This window comes from Aethalodelphis obliquidens, unplaced genomic scaffold (genome assembly GCF_003676395.1).
Source record: "Aethalodelphis obliquidens isolate GAN/ISIS:26980383/991018 unplaced genomic scaffold, ASM367639v1 scaffold9, whole genome shotgun sequence".
Taxonomy (NCBI): Eukaryota; Metazoa; Chordata; class Mammalia; order Artiodactyla; family Delphinidae; genus Aethalodelphis; species Aethalodelphis obliquidens.
In genome coordinates this window covers 28,455,429-28,471,238 of record NW_020837953.1, presented here as the reverse complement: position 1 = coordinate 28,471,238, position 15,810 = coordinate 28,455,429, and the positions used below count along the sequence as shown (strand labels likewise).

General features: G+C 38.3%; 1 protein-coding gene across 17 annotated transcripts in view; it reads right to left on the bottom strand.

The window, feature by feature from the left end:
- PUM1 (pumilio RNA binding family member 1) overlaps positions 1-15,810 on the bottom strand; it is a 127,996-nt gene that overhangs the window by 77,353 nt on the left and 34,833 nt on the right. For all 17 annotated transcript variants that reach the window (XM_027109369.1, XM_027109377.1, XM_027109371.1 and 14 more), the window contains one exon: positions 14,214-14,282. In XM_027109369.1, the coding sequence (XP_026965170.1) occupies positions 14,214-14,282 (69 nt within the window). The remainder of the gene's footprint in view (positions 1-14,213; positions 14,283-15,810) is intronic.

The window sequence follows — 15,810 nt, the reverse complement described above, 5'->3', positions numbered from 1 at the left end:
ATCAGGAGTTGCCAAACCTTCACTTAAGCCACACCTAAATTCAATCATCAAACATTCAAATGCAACTAGTGTATGAAAAGACAGTTACTGCTTACCCCATCAAGAACTTGGAAATATTGTTCTTTGACAGGACAACAAAGAACAGATCACAGAAGAGGTTTACAAAATTCAATTTAAAGAAATATTAGGCAATTAGAGGATTAAAAGATTTCACAATTCTAAAGGAAGATAAGGGAATTAGAAATTGGTCCAACAAAAGAAAAGGAGACCCAGGGAGTCAGATGTAGGCAGTATCAACCAATATGCATGTTTAGGGAGAGGACATATGATGCACAAACAAGTCTGTCCTTATAAAAGCAATTAATGCATCAGGCTAGATAGTAGCTTGGGTACAGCAGCCACTAAAAACATCCAAGTAACTTCCCTGGCTCAGACTGCTTACCAAGCAAACTTAAGAGAACTTTGCTTCCTCCTATAGCCAAACATGCTGATCACTGAACACAATTATCCTGTCCACTTGAGAGTTGTTGTTTCTCCTTATAAATTAGTAAATTGCATTTTAGTTTTCATACATTAATCTCTTGTGGTTCTAGTCAGTATAGGTCAGTTCTATAATCCAATCACCTCTAAATTAGTAAATCCCTTTCAAGACCTACAAACTGAGAACCAGGGCTTGGGAGGTCCTACCATCCGACACAGCAATACAACAGACCTTGTACTCTTCCATGTACTGTCCCATTAAATGGGATTCCTAAGTGCCTCTCCAGTAGTATCTGCTCTCCGGTCTTTAGGAGAAAAACACATACACTACTTATCCCAGCTTGAACCACAGGAAAAGACTTAAGGAGAGTAAAGAAATCAGTAAGCTTATTCATGAGGCTTCTGGAGAACAAAGTAGAAATCAAGCACTGGTTTATGAGCAATGTTAGCCGCTTGGGAAACCTCTAAATTGTGTTTGGAAACACCTTTTTTTTTAAATCATCTAACAGAAAAGACAATACACAAAGCCACACTTGCACAATCGACCACCACATTAACCCCTACCAAGAGTCCTTTAAACAGAGGTGGAGACAATAAACTGAAAGGCTGAGAACATCAAAAACCTCTAGGCTTCTTATTTTAAGTAATATAGTGGTAAAACATACACAACTACTCTGAAATCACTTTAAAAAACAAACAACAACAAAAAACTGGTTTCAGGGGGCTTCCCCGGTGGCGCAGTGGTTGAGAGTCCGCCTGCCGATGCAGGAGACACGGGTTTGTGCCCCGGTCCAGGAAGATCCCACATGCCGCGAAGCGGCTGGGCCCGTGAGCCATGGCCGCTGAGCCTGCGCGTCCAGAGCCTGTGCTCCACAACAGGAGAGGCCACAACAGTGAGAGGCCCGCGTACCGCAAAAAAAAAAAAAAAAAAAAAAACTAGTTTCAAATCCCAACTCATCTAGGCCTCAGTTTTCTCACCTATAAAATGAACTGTTATGAATATTAAATAATATAGTGGGTAAAGGAGTAGTACAGTGCTGGACTCACAGTAATCACTCAAAGAATTAGCTGCTAATATTATTTAATAACAAAATAGTAACCAACAGACTTCACACTACTAATGGCATAGCCAATGAAATGCTGTGTACTCAGCTAGCAGATGTGAGCACAACATCACCCAGCCCACTTCAGTGAAAATCTATAAAATTAGGAGCCCTAACAAAACACTGCAGGAAGAACTATGATTAGAGCTTTGCAAAAACTAAGAGGCAAGCTGATTATTAAAGACTGGATGTGTTTGACCATACCACCGTTAATACTTGCATAGAAGGAAACTCCAATAAGCACTCTGTACTCAAGAGGACTGCTTACACACAACACAGGCTGCATAGAGCTATCTCTCAGAGCAGAGATTTGGCTTCTCAAGGAGTACTGTTCACAGGGATGCTACAACCCCGAAGGCATGAACAGGTTTAATCATCTCATGTGGCAATGCAAACTTCCAACACAAGCTTGGTTTCACTGGAATGTAGCCAATGCAGGAGTCAAATACCTGATATTTTAACTAGCTGGTAAGATATAGCCCCACCCCCAATTTTTTAATCTCTTGATAAATATTCTCATTACATTAAAAGAACCTGATATCAACTCAGAGAAAGGACCGCTCAGTACTGATAGAAATAAATAAGTATTATTGGGGGCTTCCCTGGTGGCGCAGCGGTTGAGAATCTGCCTGCTAATGAAGGGAACACGGGTTCGAGCCCTGATCTGGGAGGATCCCATATGCCGCGGAGCAACTAGGCCCATGAGCCACAGCTACTGAGCCTGCGCGTCTGAGAGGTGCGATAGTGAGAGGCCCGCGCACCGCGATGAAGAGTGGCCCCACTTGCCGCAACTAGAGAAAGCCCTCGCACAGAAATGAAGACCCAACACAGCAAAAATAAATTAATTAATTAATAAAAACTCCTACCCCCAACATCTTAAAAAAAAATAAGTATTATTGGTAAACACTGTCACATGTTCTAGTCAAAGCTCTAACTGTGAAAATTGTGTAATTTTCAGAATTCCCTTCTCAAAATCTTAATGCCCTAGGGAATTTACCTGGCCCTCCATACCACAGAGGGTTGTTGTGAAATCTAGTAAGACAGTTCATAATAAATATTATAAACTACACACAGAAGTTACTACTAAAGTTTTAACAAGAAACGGTTTAAATATAAAATAAATTGATATCCTTTACAAGGCTTTAAAAAAAAGGTACAAATATCCATTCACTGTTATGACAATTCTTTTGGAAAGGGTTCTGAAAAAATATACATTAAGAGTCATGTTCACCTCCTACACTGTTGGTGGGAATGTAAATTGGTGCAGCCACTATGGAAAACAGTATGGAAGTTAAAAACTAAAAACAAAGTTGGCATATGACCCAGCAATCCCACTCCTGGGCATATATCCAAACAAAACTACAATTAAAATACAATACAAATGAACATATCTATGAAACAGAAACAGACTCACAGATATAGAGAATGGACTTGTGGCTACCAAGGGGGGAAGCGAGTGTGGGGGAGTGAAGGGTTGGGAGTTTGGGGTTAGCAGATGCAAACTATTACATATAGGATGCATAAACAACAAGGTCCTACTGTATAGCACTGGGAACTATATTCAATATCCTATGATAAACCATAATGGAAAAGAATATGAAGAATACATATATGTACAACTGAATCACTTTGCGGTACAGCAGAAATTAACACAACATTGTAAATCAACCATACTTCAATAAAAATTTTTAAAATAATAATAATAAATTAAAAAGCTGGGAAAAAAGCCATGTTCATTCCTGAGAATTTATCTCAACATTAAAGAATTCAAAAGGAAAAAAAAGCTTCACATTCAAAATATAAGAGCAAAAAAGTTGGGAGCAAACTAAATGTTCAATAAAGTACAACTATATGCAACAATACAAGCTCACCCAAAACAGCTATCAGGACTATATGTAATATTTATAAAATAACATTAAATTTTAAAAGCAAAATACAAAATTGTACACGAAAAGACTGCTTATCCTCATGCACCCTTCCCTTTTGGTTCAAGATTGGAAAGAAAAATAAAAACTGAAATAGGTGCTCGTTGATGTGGGATTATGGATGACCTGTTACAAAATACACTTTTAGTATGATTTAGAACTGATTTTTAATAAATAAAAATTGAGATTATGGTGGTACAGAATTCACTACAAATAAGGCATTTTCTCTTAAGCAGATACATTTCACTTCAACATAATTTCAAAGTGACAAAAGTTAGTGGGAATTTTGAGAGAGCTCACACCACATGGTTCAGATATGAGTTGGCCAAAAAAATTTGTTCGGGTTTTTCCGTAAGATGTTACAGAAAAACCCGAGTGAACTTTTTGGCCAACACAGTATTTTTAAGCAAGCAGATAATAATTTCCAACCACTTTGAAAACTGTAGCTTAAATAAGGGATGGTGAAAATCTTCAATGGCTTAATCACAAGCCAATCATTTTTTAATTAAAAATACCTAAGTATATTTAAAAAATAAAGAAAGAAAGAAGATGGTGTTTTCATTTTTCCCTTCTCTTCCAGAAAGTTTAAGGAACATGACCCTCTAAATTCTCATTTCCCATTTATATAACTACTAATTAAGTATCCTGCATTTTTTTTTTTTTTTTTTTGCGGTACGCGGGGCCTCTCACTGTCGTGGCCTCTCCCGTTGCGGAGCACAGGCTCCGGACGCGCAGGCTCAGCGGCCATGGCTCACGGGCCTAGCTGCTCCACGGCATGTGGGATCTTCCCAGACTGGGGCACAAACCCGTGTCCCCTGCATCGGCAGGCAGACTCTCAACCAGTGCGCCACCAGGGAAGTCCTCCTGCATTTTTTTTAATCAGTTACTCAATACTTACACGTAAAGATTATTTTTAAATGTTTAAACATTTTTGTTCTGTTTCATTTTATTCAAATCGTCAAAAAACTGTCTAAGAATCAAAATTTGCTATAATTTATTTCACATTTCACTACTAGGCAGCATCACAATCTGGCATCTAGTAATTACTGCTTAAAATTTTCAGTCTATGTGGCAAGATGATTACTAGTGAAAACAAATTTCCATATTAATTGTCTCTCAACTAAATCTCTTTTTGTTGAAATCTAATATACTCCTTTTAAGAAAGAAAAGTTTAATTTTTTGCATAATTATAACTGCAGTATATAAAATTAAGAGATTTTTAAAAAATATTTTCCAGGGTTATTAAGCACTTTTCATAATAAACACTGTTAATAGTTGTATCTAATGTCCTTTAATAACATTTCCACCACTAAGGATGAAGTTACACAAATCACTTAGGCCTGGCCAATATGAGGTAATTTGATCTTCTCTCTCATATCTGAAAAACCAATATTGTTTTTCTGACCATTGAAAAAATAAAATTTTAGCATCTGAAGTATTTGAACTTACCCTGAAATGCACAACCTGCATGAGCCACTACTGGAAGTAACAAAAGCAGTAAAAAACAAACAAAGTTCTCTGCCCTGAAAGAAAAGATTAAAAAGAAAAACCAGGACTTCCCTGATGGCGCAGTGGTTAAGAATCCACCTGCCAATGCAGAGGACACAGGTTCAAGCGCTGGTCCAGGAAGATGCCACATGCTGCGGAGCAACTAAGCCCGTGCTCCACAACTACTGAGCCTGCGCTCTAGAGCTCACGAGCCACAACTACTGAAGCCCGCGAGCCTAGAGCCATGCTCCACAACAAGAGAAGCCAACGCAATGAGAAGCCTGTGCACCACAAGGAAGAGTAGCCCCCGCTCTCCACAACTAGAGAAAGCCCGTGTGTAGCAACGAAGACCCAACATAGCCAAAAATAAATAAACAAACAGGCCAAGAATTAAAATTTTTTTTTAAAAAAGAAAAACCTACCAGGAATCAAACTGGAAGAGTATCTGGCACAGGATGGTCAAGGAACACCTTAAAGGATGGGGGACTTCAGAGCGAGAAGACAGCGGAAAGGACTTTCCACAAAGAGCAAAGGTAGAAATAAAAGCAAGTGGGGCAGGTGCCCACCAATAAAAAAGGAATCCCGCCACCAACTAGAGGTGCAGTAAGGAGAGGGTGAAAAAACAAAACTAGTCCAGCTGCCAGTGAGGCTTTATGGAGCACTGAGGAGCTGGGCTCTAATAATGCTCCAGGCAGTAACAGGGAGTAAAATCATAAAAATTCATTTTAAAAGATTAATTTGAGGGACTTCCCTGGCAGTCCAGTGGTTAAGACTCCGCACTTCCAATGCAGGGGGCACGGATTCAATCCCTGATTGGGGAACTAAGATCCCACTTGCCACGAGACGTGGCCAAAAAAGAAAGATTAATTTCACATTCCTTTATAAAAAGGAGTGAGGGAAAGCAAATGGATGCTGGGAGGCTAAGCAAAGAGGTCACTGCAGTAACCTAGGCATAAAATGGTAAAAGAAGGGACCTGTGGAAATGGGAGCTGGAAAGGTATAAACTGCTGCTTAGATGTCTCTCTCAACTTTCAAGGCATTTTTTTTAAAGTTATTTAATTTCAAAAGGGAAGATTCATAGCCCATTATGGTGATCAAGAATGAAGTCACTAAGTATACATAAGCCAGTCTACCACTGAAGTTATTTTAATCAGGAATCTATTCCACAGAGTCAGCTGAGTCCAAAGCCTAGATGAAAACAGGATCCAAGTATGTAAGAATATGGTGCTGCAAGTTTAAGTCTACAACTCCAGTGGGTAAAGTTTTAAGGTTGTCCTGAGGATCCACTGTGAGTTGCTGGGGAACAGTAAGAGCAAAAAGAGCAATCAAGTAGAGATAAGAAGAATCTGGTAGCTCTTAAATTTTAGGACCACCACAAATTAGACTGAATTGCAAACAGTTCTTTAATTGATGACTACTGTTAAACTTAAAAATGCACTCTGGGGAATTCCCTGGCGGTCCAATGGTTAAGACTCCATGCTTCCACTGCAGGGGGGCACGGGTTCGATCCCTGGTTGGGGAACTAAGATCCCGAGTGCTGCGAGGTGTGGCCAAAGAAAACAAAACAAACAAACAAACAAAAAAACCAAAAACGCACTGTCTTCAAAGGAGCACAGGGGTTTCCCAGTGTTCTTTACCACACAAAAAACACAATCACTGTTAACAACTTCATCCTTGAAACTAAACACACAGAAGACGTTGGTTGTTCTTTCAGAAAGCATGCCCTTCAAAAATAAAAAATTCAGAGATACTGTTAGCACCTCAAGCTCCATGAATATTTTGTGGTAAATTAACCTGGGGCAAGCGCCACACTAATCCCTTCTCCACTGCACATCCCTTCCTGAAGCCACTGAAAGTAAAGTTTTCCTTATACCTTCCCGCTTCAAGTTATTAGAACTGAGCCAAAAGAAGTTTCTTTTCTCTGATATCTTCATAAAACTTCATGAACAGTAAACTATGTTCAGAAAATGAAGATATTCCCCAGGTGAACTAGGCTTTTCTGCACGATATAGAAAAGGCATGTAAGGAAACAGAAGACAATGTCATCCCGGCCACCTTTAAGTTCCCTATAAATAATGTCATTTGTTTTTATCAAAGTATAAATTACATGGTTTGATCTATAACATAACCATATTAAAGTTATACTAGGTCTAGACTTTAAATAATTATATAAATGATTCCTTGCAATAGTACCTGAGAGCTCAGTGTGTAAAAGATAAGCCTCCAGATCACTTAGGAAATCTGTAAAGTTCATGAATAAAACCATGAAAACATCTAGATTGCTTCATGATCTACCCCCTTCATATTCCCAAAGCAGGAAGCAAACAGCTCAATTAAGAGAGGATAAAGAGTCCTTTGCCTCAAGATGGGACCAAACACTCAAACCCACCCACACATCCAGTCAGCCTCAGGGTATTTTTAATTATTAAATTGACGAGAAGTGTCTTAGTATGCCAGATATGGACAGGTTCCCTCTTTCATGTGTTCCAGGAGTGGAAAATTTCACAGATGTGCATGTATATCACAGACGTGCATGTATACAAGGAAGACCAACACAGAAAATAAACTATTTCTTCTACACATTTTGCTATAATGAGGACCACAGAATGCATAATTAATTAAGAGACAATGAATTAATTTTGGTGTTCTGGTTCCTCATCAGCAAAACAAAAGTAAACAAGAAAGAATTACACACAACATAGTTTAATACAAGCTTGAACAAGAAATATAATAACAGCAATTCCAATTTTCTAAACACCATTATGTCTGGTTGTATATATATAATGAGAATATTTCCATGCCCCAGCAGATGGCCCAGAGGAAGTGTCCTATGATTACAACTACATTAAATAAAAGATCCTTTATAATAAATGCCTTTATATAAGATTCAACTTGGATAACAGCATTGCTGACATGCTATTCATCCTATGTACTCTTCATAAAATAATTACTGAATAATTCAAAAATGTAAAGATTTGCAGAGAAGACTGAATAAATGCTTTTCAGTTTTGTCCGCTCCCCATCCTCCCCTTCACACCCCCACATCCCTGAGGGTGGAAAAGTAATAGGGATAGAGAATACAGGCAATATTAACTGAATTGAACTGAGGTCCCTTGGGGGGAACTTCTGATGTAAAAGAGAAAATAAAGAGGGATCCATACTTAGAAAAAAATATTTACTGGTACACGATTTATTCAACACAATATATTAGGCAGCCACTGTTTACAAAGTACATATTAGCTGAAGCCCCTGCCCTCAGAAAACTTATGTGCAAGGAAATAGAAAACATTTACACAAATCACTATATATAAAATAAACTAGGGCCATAAGAATTATATAAATAAATAATGTGCTACTGAATTCCCCTCTGTAGCTTCTGGTTGGTGAGAGCAAGAAAGCTTTCATAGATGAGCTGATAACTGAAGCTGGACTTTTGCGTACTGGGTAGGCTCTGGACATGCAGAAATGAACAGTAGAAAAGCTCAGGATCTGAGTGATAGAGATCTGGGTTTAAACAGCTGGCTCATGATCATGTTAACCTCTATAATCCTGTTTGCCCAGTATATAAAGGACATCCTAATATTGCAGGACTACTGTGAAGACAATAATGTATATGTGATTAGTACAGTACCTGGAAAATCATATATGTTCAATAGACTGCAGCTATTATTATTTCTGAGCCTAATGAAATAGAACTTGATGTCAATCCACATCTTGACAGTTACAATCTTAGGTGGAGTCACTTGACCTTAGAACTCACTTCCCTCATGTAAAAATAGTCGTGTCTCTCAAAAATCTGTTGGGAGATTCACATAGGTAATGAAATCAATGCCAAAGTGTTTTGAAAAGTGTTAATGTATTACTGTAGTTAATTAGCTTACTTTCAAATAAAGCACACTGATGTGGATAAAAAGAATAAAAACATTTTAGACAAAGGAGGATAAAAGGGAAGAAATTTAATGAAGACAGATTAAGCAGCATGTGGATCAGCTATTTCCTGATGCAGAGAAGCATGTTTTACTGCATTCAAACATTCCAAGATAGCTTAACGTATACAGGGTTAAGTCCACCCATTCTTCCCAGTGTAGGACAGAAGGCAGATATTGGAATGCATGGGGTTCGACACAGGTCTCAAAGTGACAGGACAGAACTGGGCACCAGGTTCTAAATGTCAGATGCACCCATGTTCTCAGGGTTAGAAGATACCTTCTTATCATCTTCTCCAAAACGCCCAATCCTAATCCCAAAACTATTATGAGATCCCAGGAACTTCCTAAACAAGACTCATAAAAAGGTCACTTCACCTCTAACATGGTCATTAACCTAATAAAGGAAAGTTATTAACTTTCTCCATAACACTTGGCCTGGCTAGCTATGTCTTCTCTAAAGGAACCATTTCATTTTAATAACAAGATGTCAAAAATGCCCAACAACCAAATGGTATTAATACAAAGTTAATGGAACTAGGCAGCTTTTACCATTCCTATGCATACTCAAAAGCTACATTTTGGGGGGAAAAGGATGTGTTACACTGCTTGGCCAGATATTTTTATAATGCACCACAGGCTCTATTTATTTTTCATCCTTTCTGCAAGAAAGGCTGCATGATCTTGCTAGCAGACAACACATCTCCTTTCCAAAATTCAACCCAGTTTAGAGTCAACTGAGTTACTCTTATGGGACCCTAACTGCAAGGAATTTACAGTGTGAGGTTAGCCCCTCTAGGGCTGTGGATCATAAAAGTACTTTTAGGGCTTCCCTGGTGGCACAGTGGTTGAGAGTCCACCTGCCGATGCAGGGAACACAGGTTCGTGCCCCGGTCCGGGAGGATCCCACATGCCGCGGAGCAGCTGGGCCCGTGAGCCATGGCCACTGAGCCTGCGCTCCGCAACGGGAGAGGCCACAACAGTGAGAGGCCCACGTACCGCAAAAAAAAAAAAAAGTACTTTTAGCTACCCAAAAGCCTCCAATTCTGTGAGCCATCATGCCATGATGGAAAGATGTGGACTTGGTATCCACATTAGCCTCCTACTTGTCCCGATTTCACAATTACCACCCTATGAGCCCTGATGGACAGACACTTCAATGTCTTACGTAGCTGCACAGTGAATGAGTCACTTAGAGAATCCAATGAAAACTTACAGAACCTCTACATCACACTCTAAAAAAACACATCTTTTAGATACCCTCTGGCATATCCTAGAAAAAGGAGAACTAGTCCTATTTTCTATCTTTTTAAAGCTAGAAATAAGGGCAAACTCCAAGAATCTTAGACTTAAAAGGGTCCTGGAAAACTATCTAGTCCAACATGTGTGTCTTATGGATGAAAAAAAGCAAAGTCCAAAGAAGATGAATGCCTGAGGAAAGGCCAAAAGCGGTGGCATCAGGGTTCTCATCAAGTGAGCTCTTCACCCCATCAAGTTATACCTTTCTTTGGGTTAAGAGCTCTCCAAATCATTGTCGAATTCCTTCCTCTACAAGCCATTCTGCTCTCACACTTACAGGCAGAAATCCTATGTAATGTCTAATGAGAACCTGCAGCTATGTTTTAAATACATCTCACCTTACTCTACTTCCAGGAACGTGGTAGGATTCATTATCACTCTACATACAGATGCACCTTCCAGATTTCATTCCTCAGGTTTACAAACGTGTTTGTAAAAAAGCATAGAAAGCTTTTCTATGCTTCAGTTTTCTAAAACAAAGATGAAGGGCCACATACCTAAATACATTCCATTTATTCCAGAAATAATCACTGTTATTTTAATGTCCCTGAACGCTGTCAGGTTTACTACATGTAAAACATTAAGGACTCTTAAAAAAAGTTCCTTGGTTTTTAAAAGTGAGAAAACCAATTATTCAGAATAAGGTGGCTTTTCTGTCAAAGACTCTCAAAGTACTTTCAAACGAGAACCACTATCCTCTTTGCAAATGCTTTTTCAGGACGTAAAATAAGTAAGTCATGCAAGACCATAAACCAACCAAGGCAGAAACAGAACCCAGAAACATCAGGTCAATGAGCCTTCCTCAGTACTACAAAGACACACTCTTGAATACTCAACTAACAGAAATAATCTGTGCCTTTAAACTTTTCAGGACTGGACTTAAAGTTGAATGAAAGGGGCTGCTAGCAAGGAGAGTGAATGAAATATTTGAAAATAATTTGTAGCCCTAAGCCTAAGACATTTTCCTATCTTCCTTTTTATGTTGACTTTTTAGAATAGGAGGTAAGTAAAGCACTTGTAGAGTGTCCTTCAGCTAAGAACAGCTAGCTGTACTTCAGACAACCAGCAAGGTTTGAAGGCAAAGTTTTAAGTAGTCACCTCTGAGCAAGATTTCTAAGAAACACTATCTAGCAAAGTGACTCCAGGAGTCTAGCACTGGCTTTGATAAGGAAAAAAAAAAAGTTGCAAGAGCCAGGCAGCACTAACTTTACTAGAAATCAATTACTTTGAATCGAGGCAATTCTCTTTGAACTCTAAAGATTCACAAACTCTTGAACATAGGTATCATCTGCCCTAATGGGGACTCTCACACAAGCACACAGACACACACAAATACAAATAAAATAACTGCAGCAAAAAAATACTGTGCCTGGCTTTATAAATCCATGCAATTTACTTGCAATTTTAGTTTTTATATGGGTAAACACTACATTTACACACATCCCCTCCCAGAGATGCTTTTTTGTTTAAAGGGAAGTAAATTTAATGACGTTAAACTAATTAGAAACTATGCTTTTTTATTTTATTATAAAAGCGAGCTTTCTTCATCTCTCTTTTGTGCCCATCTCCCTTGTATCTCTGCAAAAAACATTCCCCCAACCTATACCTATGTGAATCCTAACTAAACTAGAGGACGTTTCCCAAGTCCTATACCTCCATCCAAGTAATCACAAACTACTCCTGCCAATACTGATCACTCTCTTCTCAAAACAGGAACCATACAAAGAAACGCAGTGAACTCTTTCTGTTGTCATGTGTATTCACTCCTTCCTCAACTAGCTAAAGAAAGAGTTCCTTGAATACAAAAACCTCACTCCATACTTAACTTAGTTGTCCCCTTTGTGCCTGGACACTGGGTTATGCTTTCAAAAAATAACTTCAGTTAAGTGTATTTTGGAAGGGAAGTGTATTAAGCGTTTTTTAAAATCCTTCCCCAAATATCAACTGTTATAAAGCTTACTAAAATGAGATTTTTACCATCAATTATTTTATAAGTATTGGTTTCATTTACTCTAAGGGCACGTGCTTTGGAGAGGTAGCCAGGTCAGAGTCCCAGCTCCATCACTTTCTAGATGTGTGACCCTGAGCAAAATTTTTCCTTATCTGGGTAACAGAACCATCCTGAGAGAGTTACTGATGAGATAATGCATACAAACCTCTTAGCATCTGCCTAATAGATGGTCAACAAATGGTAGCTATTATTATTACTTTGTTAATAATAAGGAAAGAAGAGTGACACTGCATTACTGTTGGAATGTACTTTGTTTAGTTATTTACATATGCCAACACCTAGCTCTGACGAATTACATACAAACATCAAAAAATGACATCTCTAACAAAAATAAGGAGGTGCGGTCTGGAGACCTTGTGGGGAAGGGATATTTTTGGAAAAAGAAAATGATTTTTTAAATATTTTTGTTGTTAATTTAAATAAAATTCACTTTCTGTTCACTCTTCTTCAATTAAGTTAAGTCTTTAAAGATTATGAAGTGTTACAAAACAGTAACAGGGCATTATTTTCATACTGTGTAACTAATTTTAAAAGACTGGGCTTAGAGTGGACCAGGTTAGAACCACAGGAGTGCGGAAGCAGATGAATGCAGTTTCCCCATCTATAATTAATATGACACATCTGTTAACCTTCTGTTCAAACTGTGCTCCAGAAATTTAGTAAGAAAATCACTTACTCAATAACCAGATAGGGTTTATTGATGTGCACTGTTTCATTAATATTAGGCAGGCACAGGAAACATAAGAACACCTACCAATCTGTTCTTCAAGGTCTAGAGGAAACACAAAAACAGGCCAAAACCCCATGAACCCAAGATAATAGGACACTCGACTCTGACCACAAGATGATTCAGAAAAGTTGGAAACAAAATCTTATAACCAAGGAAGCAAGAATCTTAGGATCAAAACACAAAGACTTTAACTAATGCCCAGCCACAATGGTAGTAAATGAATATTTGTTATAAATCAGGAAATTATCTTAATTTTGAGTCCTTGGAACCTAGAACAGTGCCTGGATCAAAGAATATTGGCTAAATCAAAGAACAAATGTATTTAATGAATAGTATAAAAGAGAATCCAGAATACAGCTATTCTCCCTCCTTTAAAACATTAAAATAGATATGGGGGCTTTTAAATATTAGATATACAAAATATAAAACAGAAGAAAAAACCTAAGGCTACTTCTCCAGAACAAAAAAAATCACAAGCAAATGCCCCCAGTTTGTGAACCTGTGACATCTTCAGCCATTAATTCAACCTGTATGTTCTACCTATCACCAATACACTCTTATTGTCAACATCTAGAAGCACCAGAAACCTGCTATACTTGATTTATATTCCTCTTTCTTTTAGAATTATGGCAATCTTCACTATCAATATAATGGATGGTAAATTTTGTTTCTGCAAATTTTAAACATTACAAACAAACCAAAATTCTTATTTCTAAATTCTATCTACATAAGGGATGACTGGCTCAGGCCTCAACCTTCTGGAATTATTTCACCAGAAATCTAACAATTCCCTCTTCACAATGGAAGTCTAAACAACTTCCTCAAAAATAACACTGCTCTAAAAATAGGTTATCAACATATTCTGACTAGCATCCAATCTAAAACTCCCTTCCACTGCAAAAGAACCTAACAACTGGAAAATGAGCCAAAGGTTAAGGACATTTTATGCATATAAAACTATTTTGTAAAATTTTCACACCTCAATTTACAACTGACTGGTTAAGATAATATTAATTTGTGCTCACATTTTGGTTTTGTTTTATTTTTAAGACATTAGGCTAAAGTTAACATTCTTCTTATAATGAGATTGTTTTGGCAAAATTCTGCAATATCCCACTCCTATCATGAGGATGGCAACAAGGAAAAGCAAGCACATACTTCTGGAGACTAGATTCGGACACATTTGATGAAAGACAGCTCCAACCTTCTCTTAAAAACAGGCCCACTTTTCTGGCACACCAATTCACTTACCTCTCCCATCGCTCTTCCCTCCAGAGCAAGTGCTTGAAAATCGTGATTCAGCTCATCCATAGAACGTACCTATTGTTTAGAATAGAGGAGGGAATAATTCCAAGTTAGCATCTTGAATTTTACATACACATTAACACAACTGAAAAGCTTTTCTATGTTTACTTTCAGATATTGACAAGACAATAACGATAATCAAGTGACTGAGATTAAACATTCACTTACCTTTAACCATCAGCGTTCAGCAATGACCCCTGCTTTCTCCCCTCCCATTCCCTTTTGTTTTCAAACATGAAAAACACATAATGCAGAAAAAGAAAAAGCAAATTCCATCACACAAGAATTACAGTAGGGACTTCCCTGGTGATCCAGAGGTTAAGAATCCACCTTCCAATGCAGGGGATGCGGGTTCGATCCCTGGTTGGGGAACTAAGATCCCACATGCCATGGGGGCAACTAAGCCTGCGTGCTCTAGAGCCCACACGCCACAACTAGAGAGCCCACATGCTGCCACTACTGAGCCCGCGTGCTGCAACTAAGACCCAACGCAGCCAAATAAATAAATAGATAGATAAATAAAGAAGGAAGCAGAGTCTTTAAAAAAGAGAGGGAGAGAATTACTGTAGCTGTATTTCATACATTTTGACTTAATAAGTAAAGATCAACATGTTGAAAAGCAATAATGTATGTAGATGATTATGTGACCTAAACCTTGCTACTGACTCAAAGACCACAGTCCTTATGAAAACTGACTCAGACCACAGTCCTTGTGAAAACAGTTAAGTACAAATTAGGGGATTCATTTGATCCAAGCCAGTATTTCTTTGATAAACCTCAGGTTGAAAGGCGCTACAAACTATATAATGGAGTGCCCCCAACATTTCTCCATATTGGAATATCTCTGGGGGCTCCTGGTATCTGAAAACCAGAAGAAATAAAAAATAGCACATATCACAATGATCTCTTCAAACTTTACTTATCATTAAATGTACTACCCACATCATAACAATCTTTCTAGACTTCAATTAACTCATCTCCAAGGTCATTACTACAAGGTAATATTTAAGAGCAAGAATGAAGTGTGGAATAGATTACGCAAAACAGTCATAATTCAAAAACCCTTTACTGTCCAACAGTCTACTGGTCCTCTCAGTTATGAGCAACAAGTCACCTTTGCTGCCTGAGGCTAGAGTAATGTCCCTTGTTTATTAAAGAGGAAGGTTATTCTTTTTCTTTTTTTAACACCTTTATTAGAGTATAATGGCCTTACAATGGTGTGTTAGTTTCTGCTTTGTAACAAAGTGAATCAGCTATACATATACATATATCCCCATATCTACTCCCTCTTGCATCTCCCTCCCACACTCCCTATCCCACCCCTCTAGGTGGTCACAAAGCACAGAGCTGATCTCCCTGTGCTACACGACTGCTTCCCACTAGCTATCTATTTTACATTTGGTAGTGTATATATGTCCATGCTACTCTCTCACTTCGTCCCAGCTTACCCTTCCCCCTCCCCATGTCCTCAAGTCCATTCTCTACATCTGTGTCTTTATTCCTGTCCTGCCCTAGGTTCTTCAGAACCATTTTTTTTCTTTAG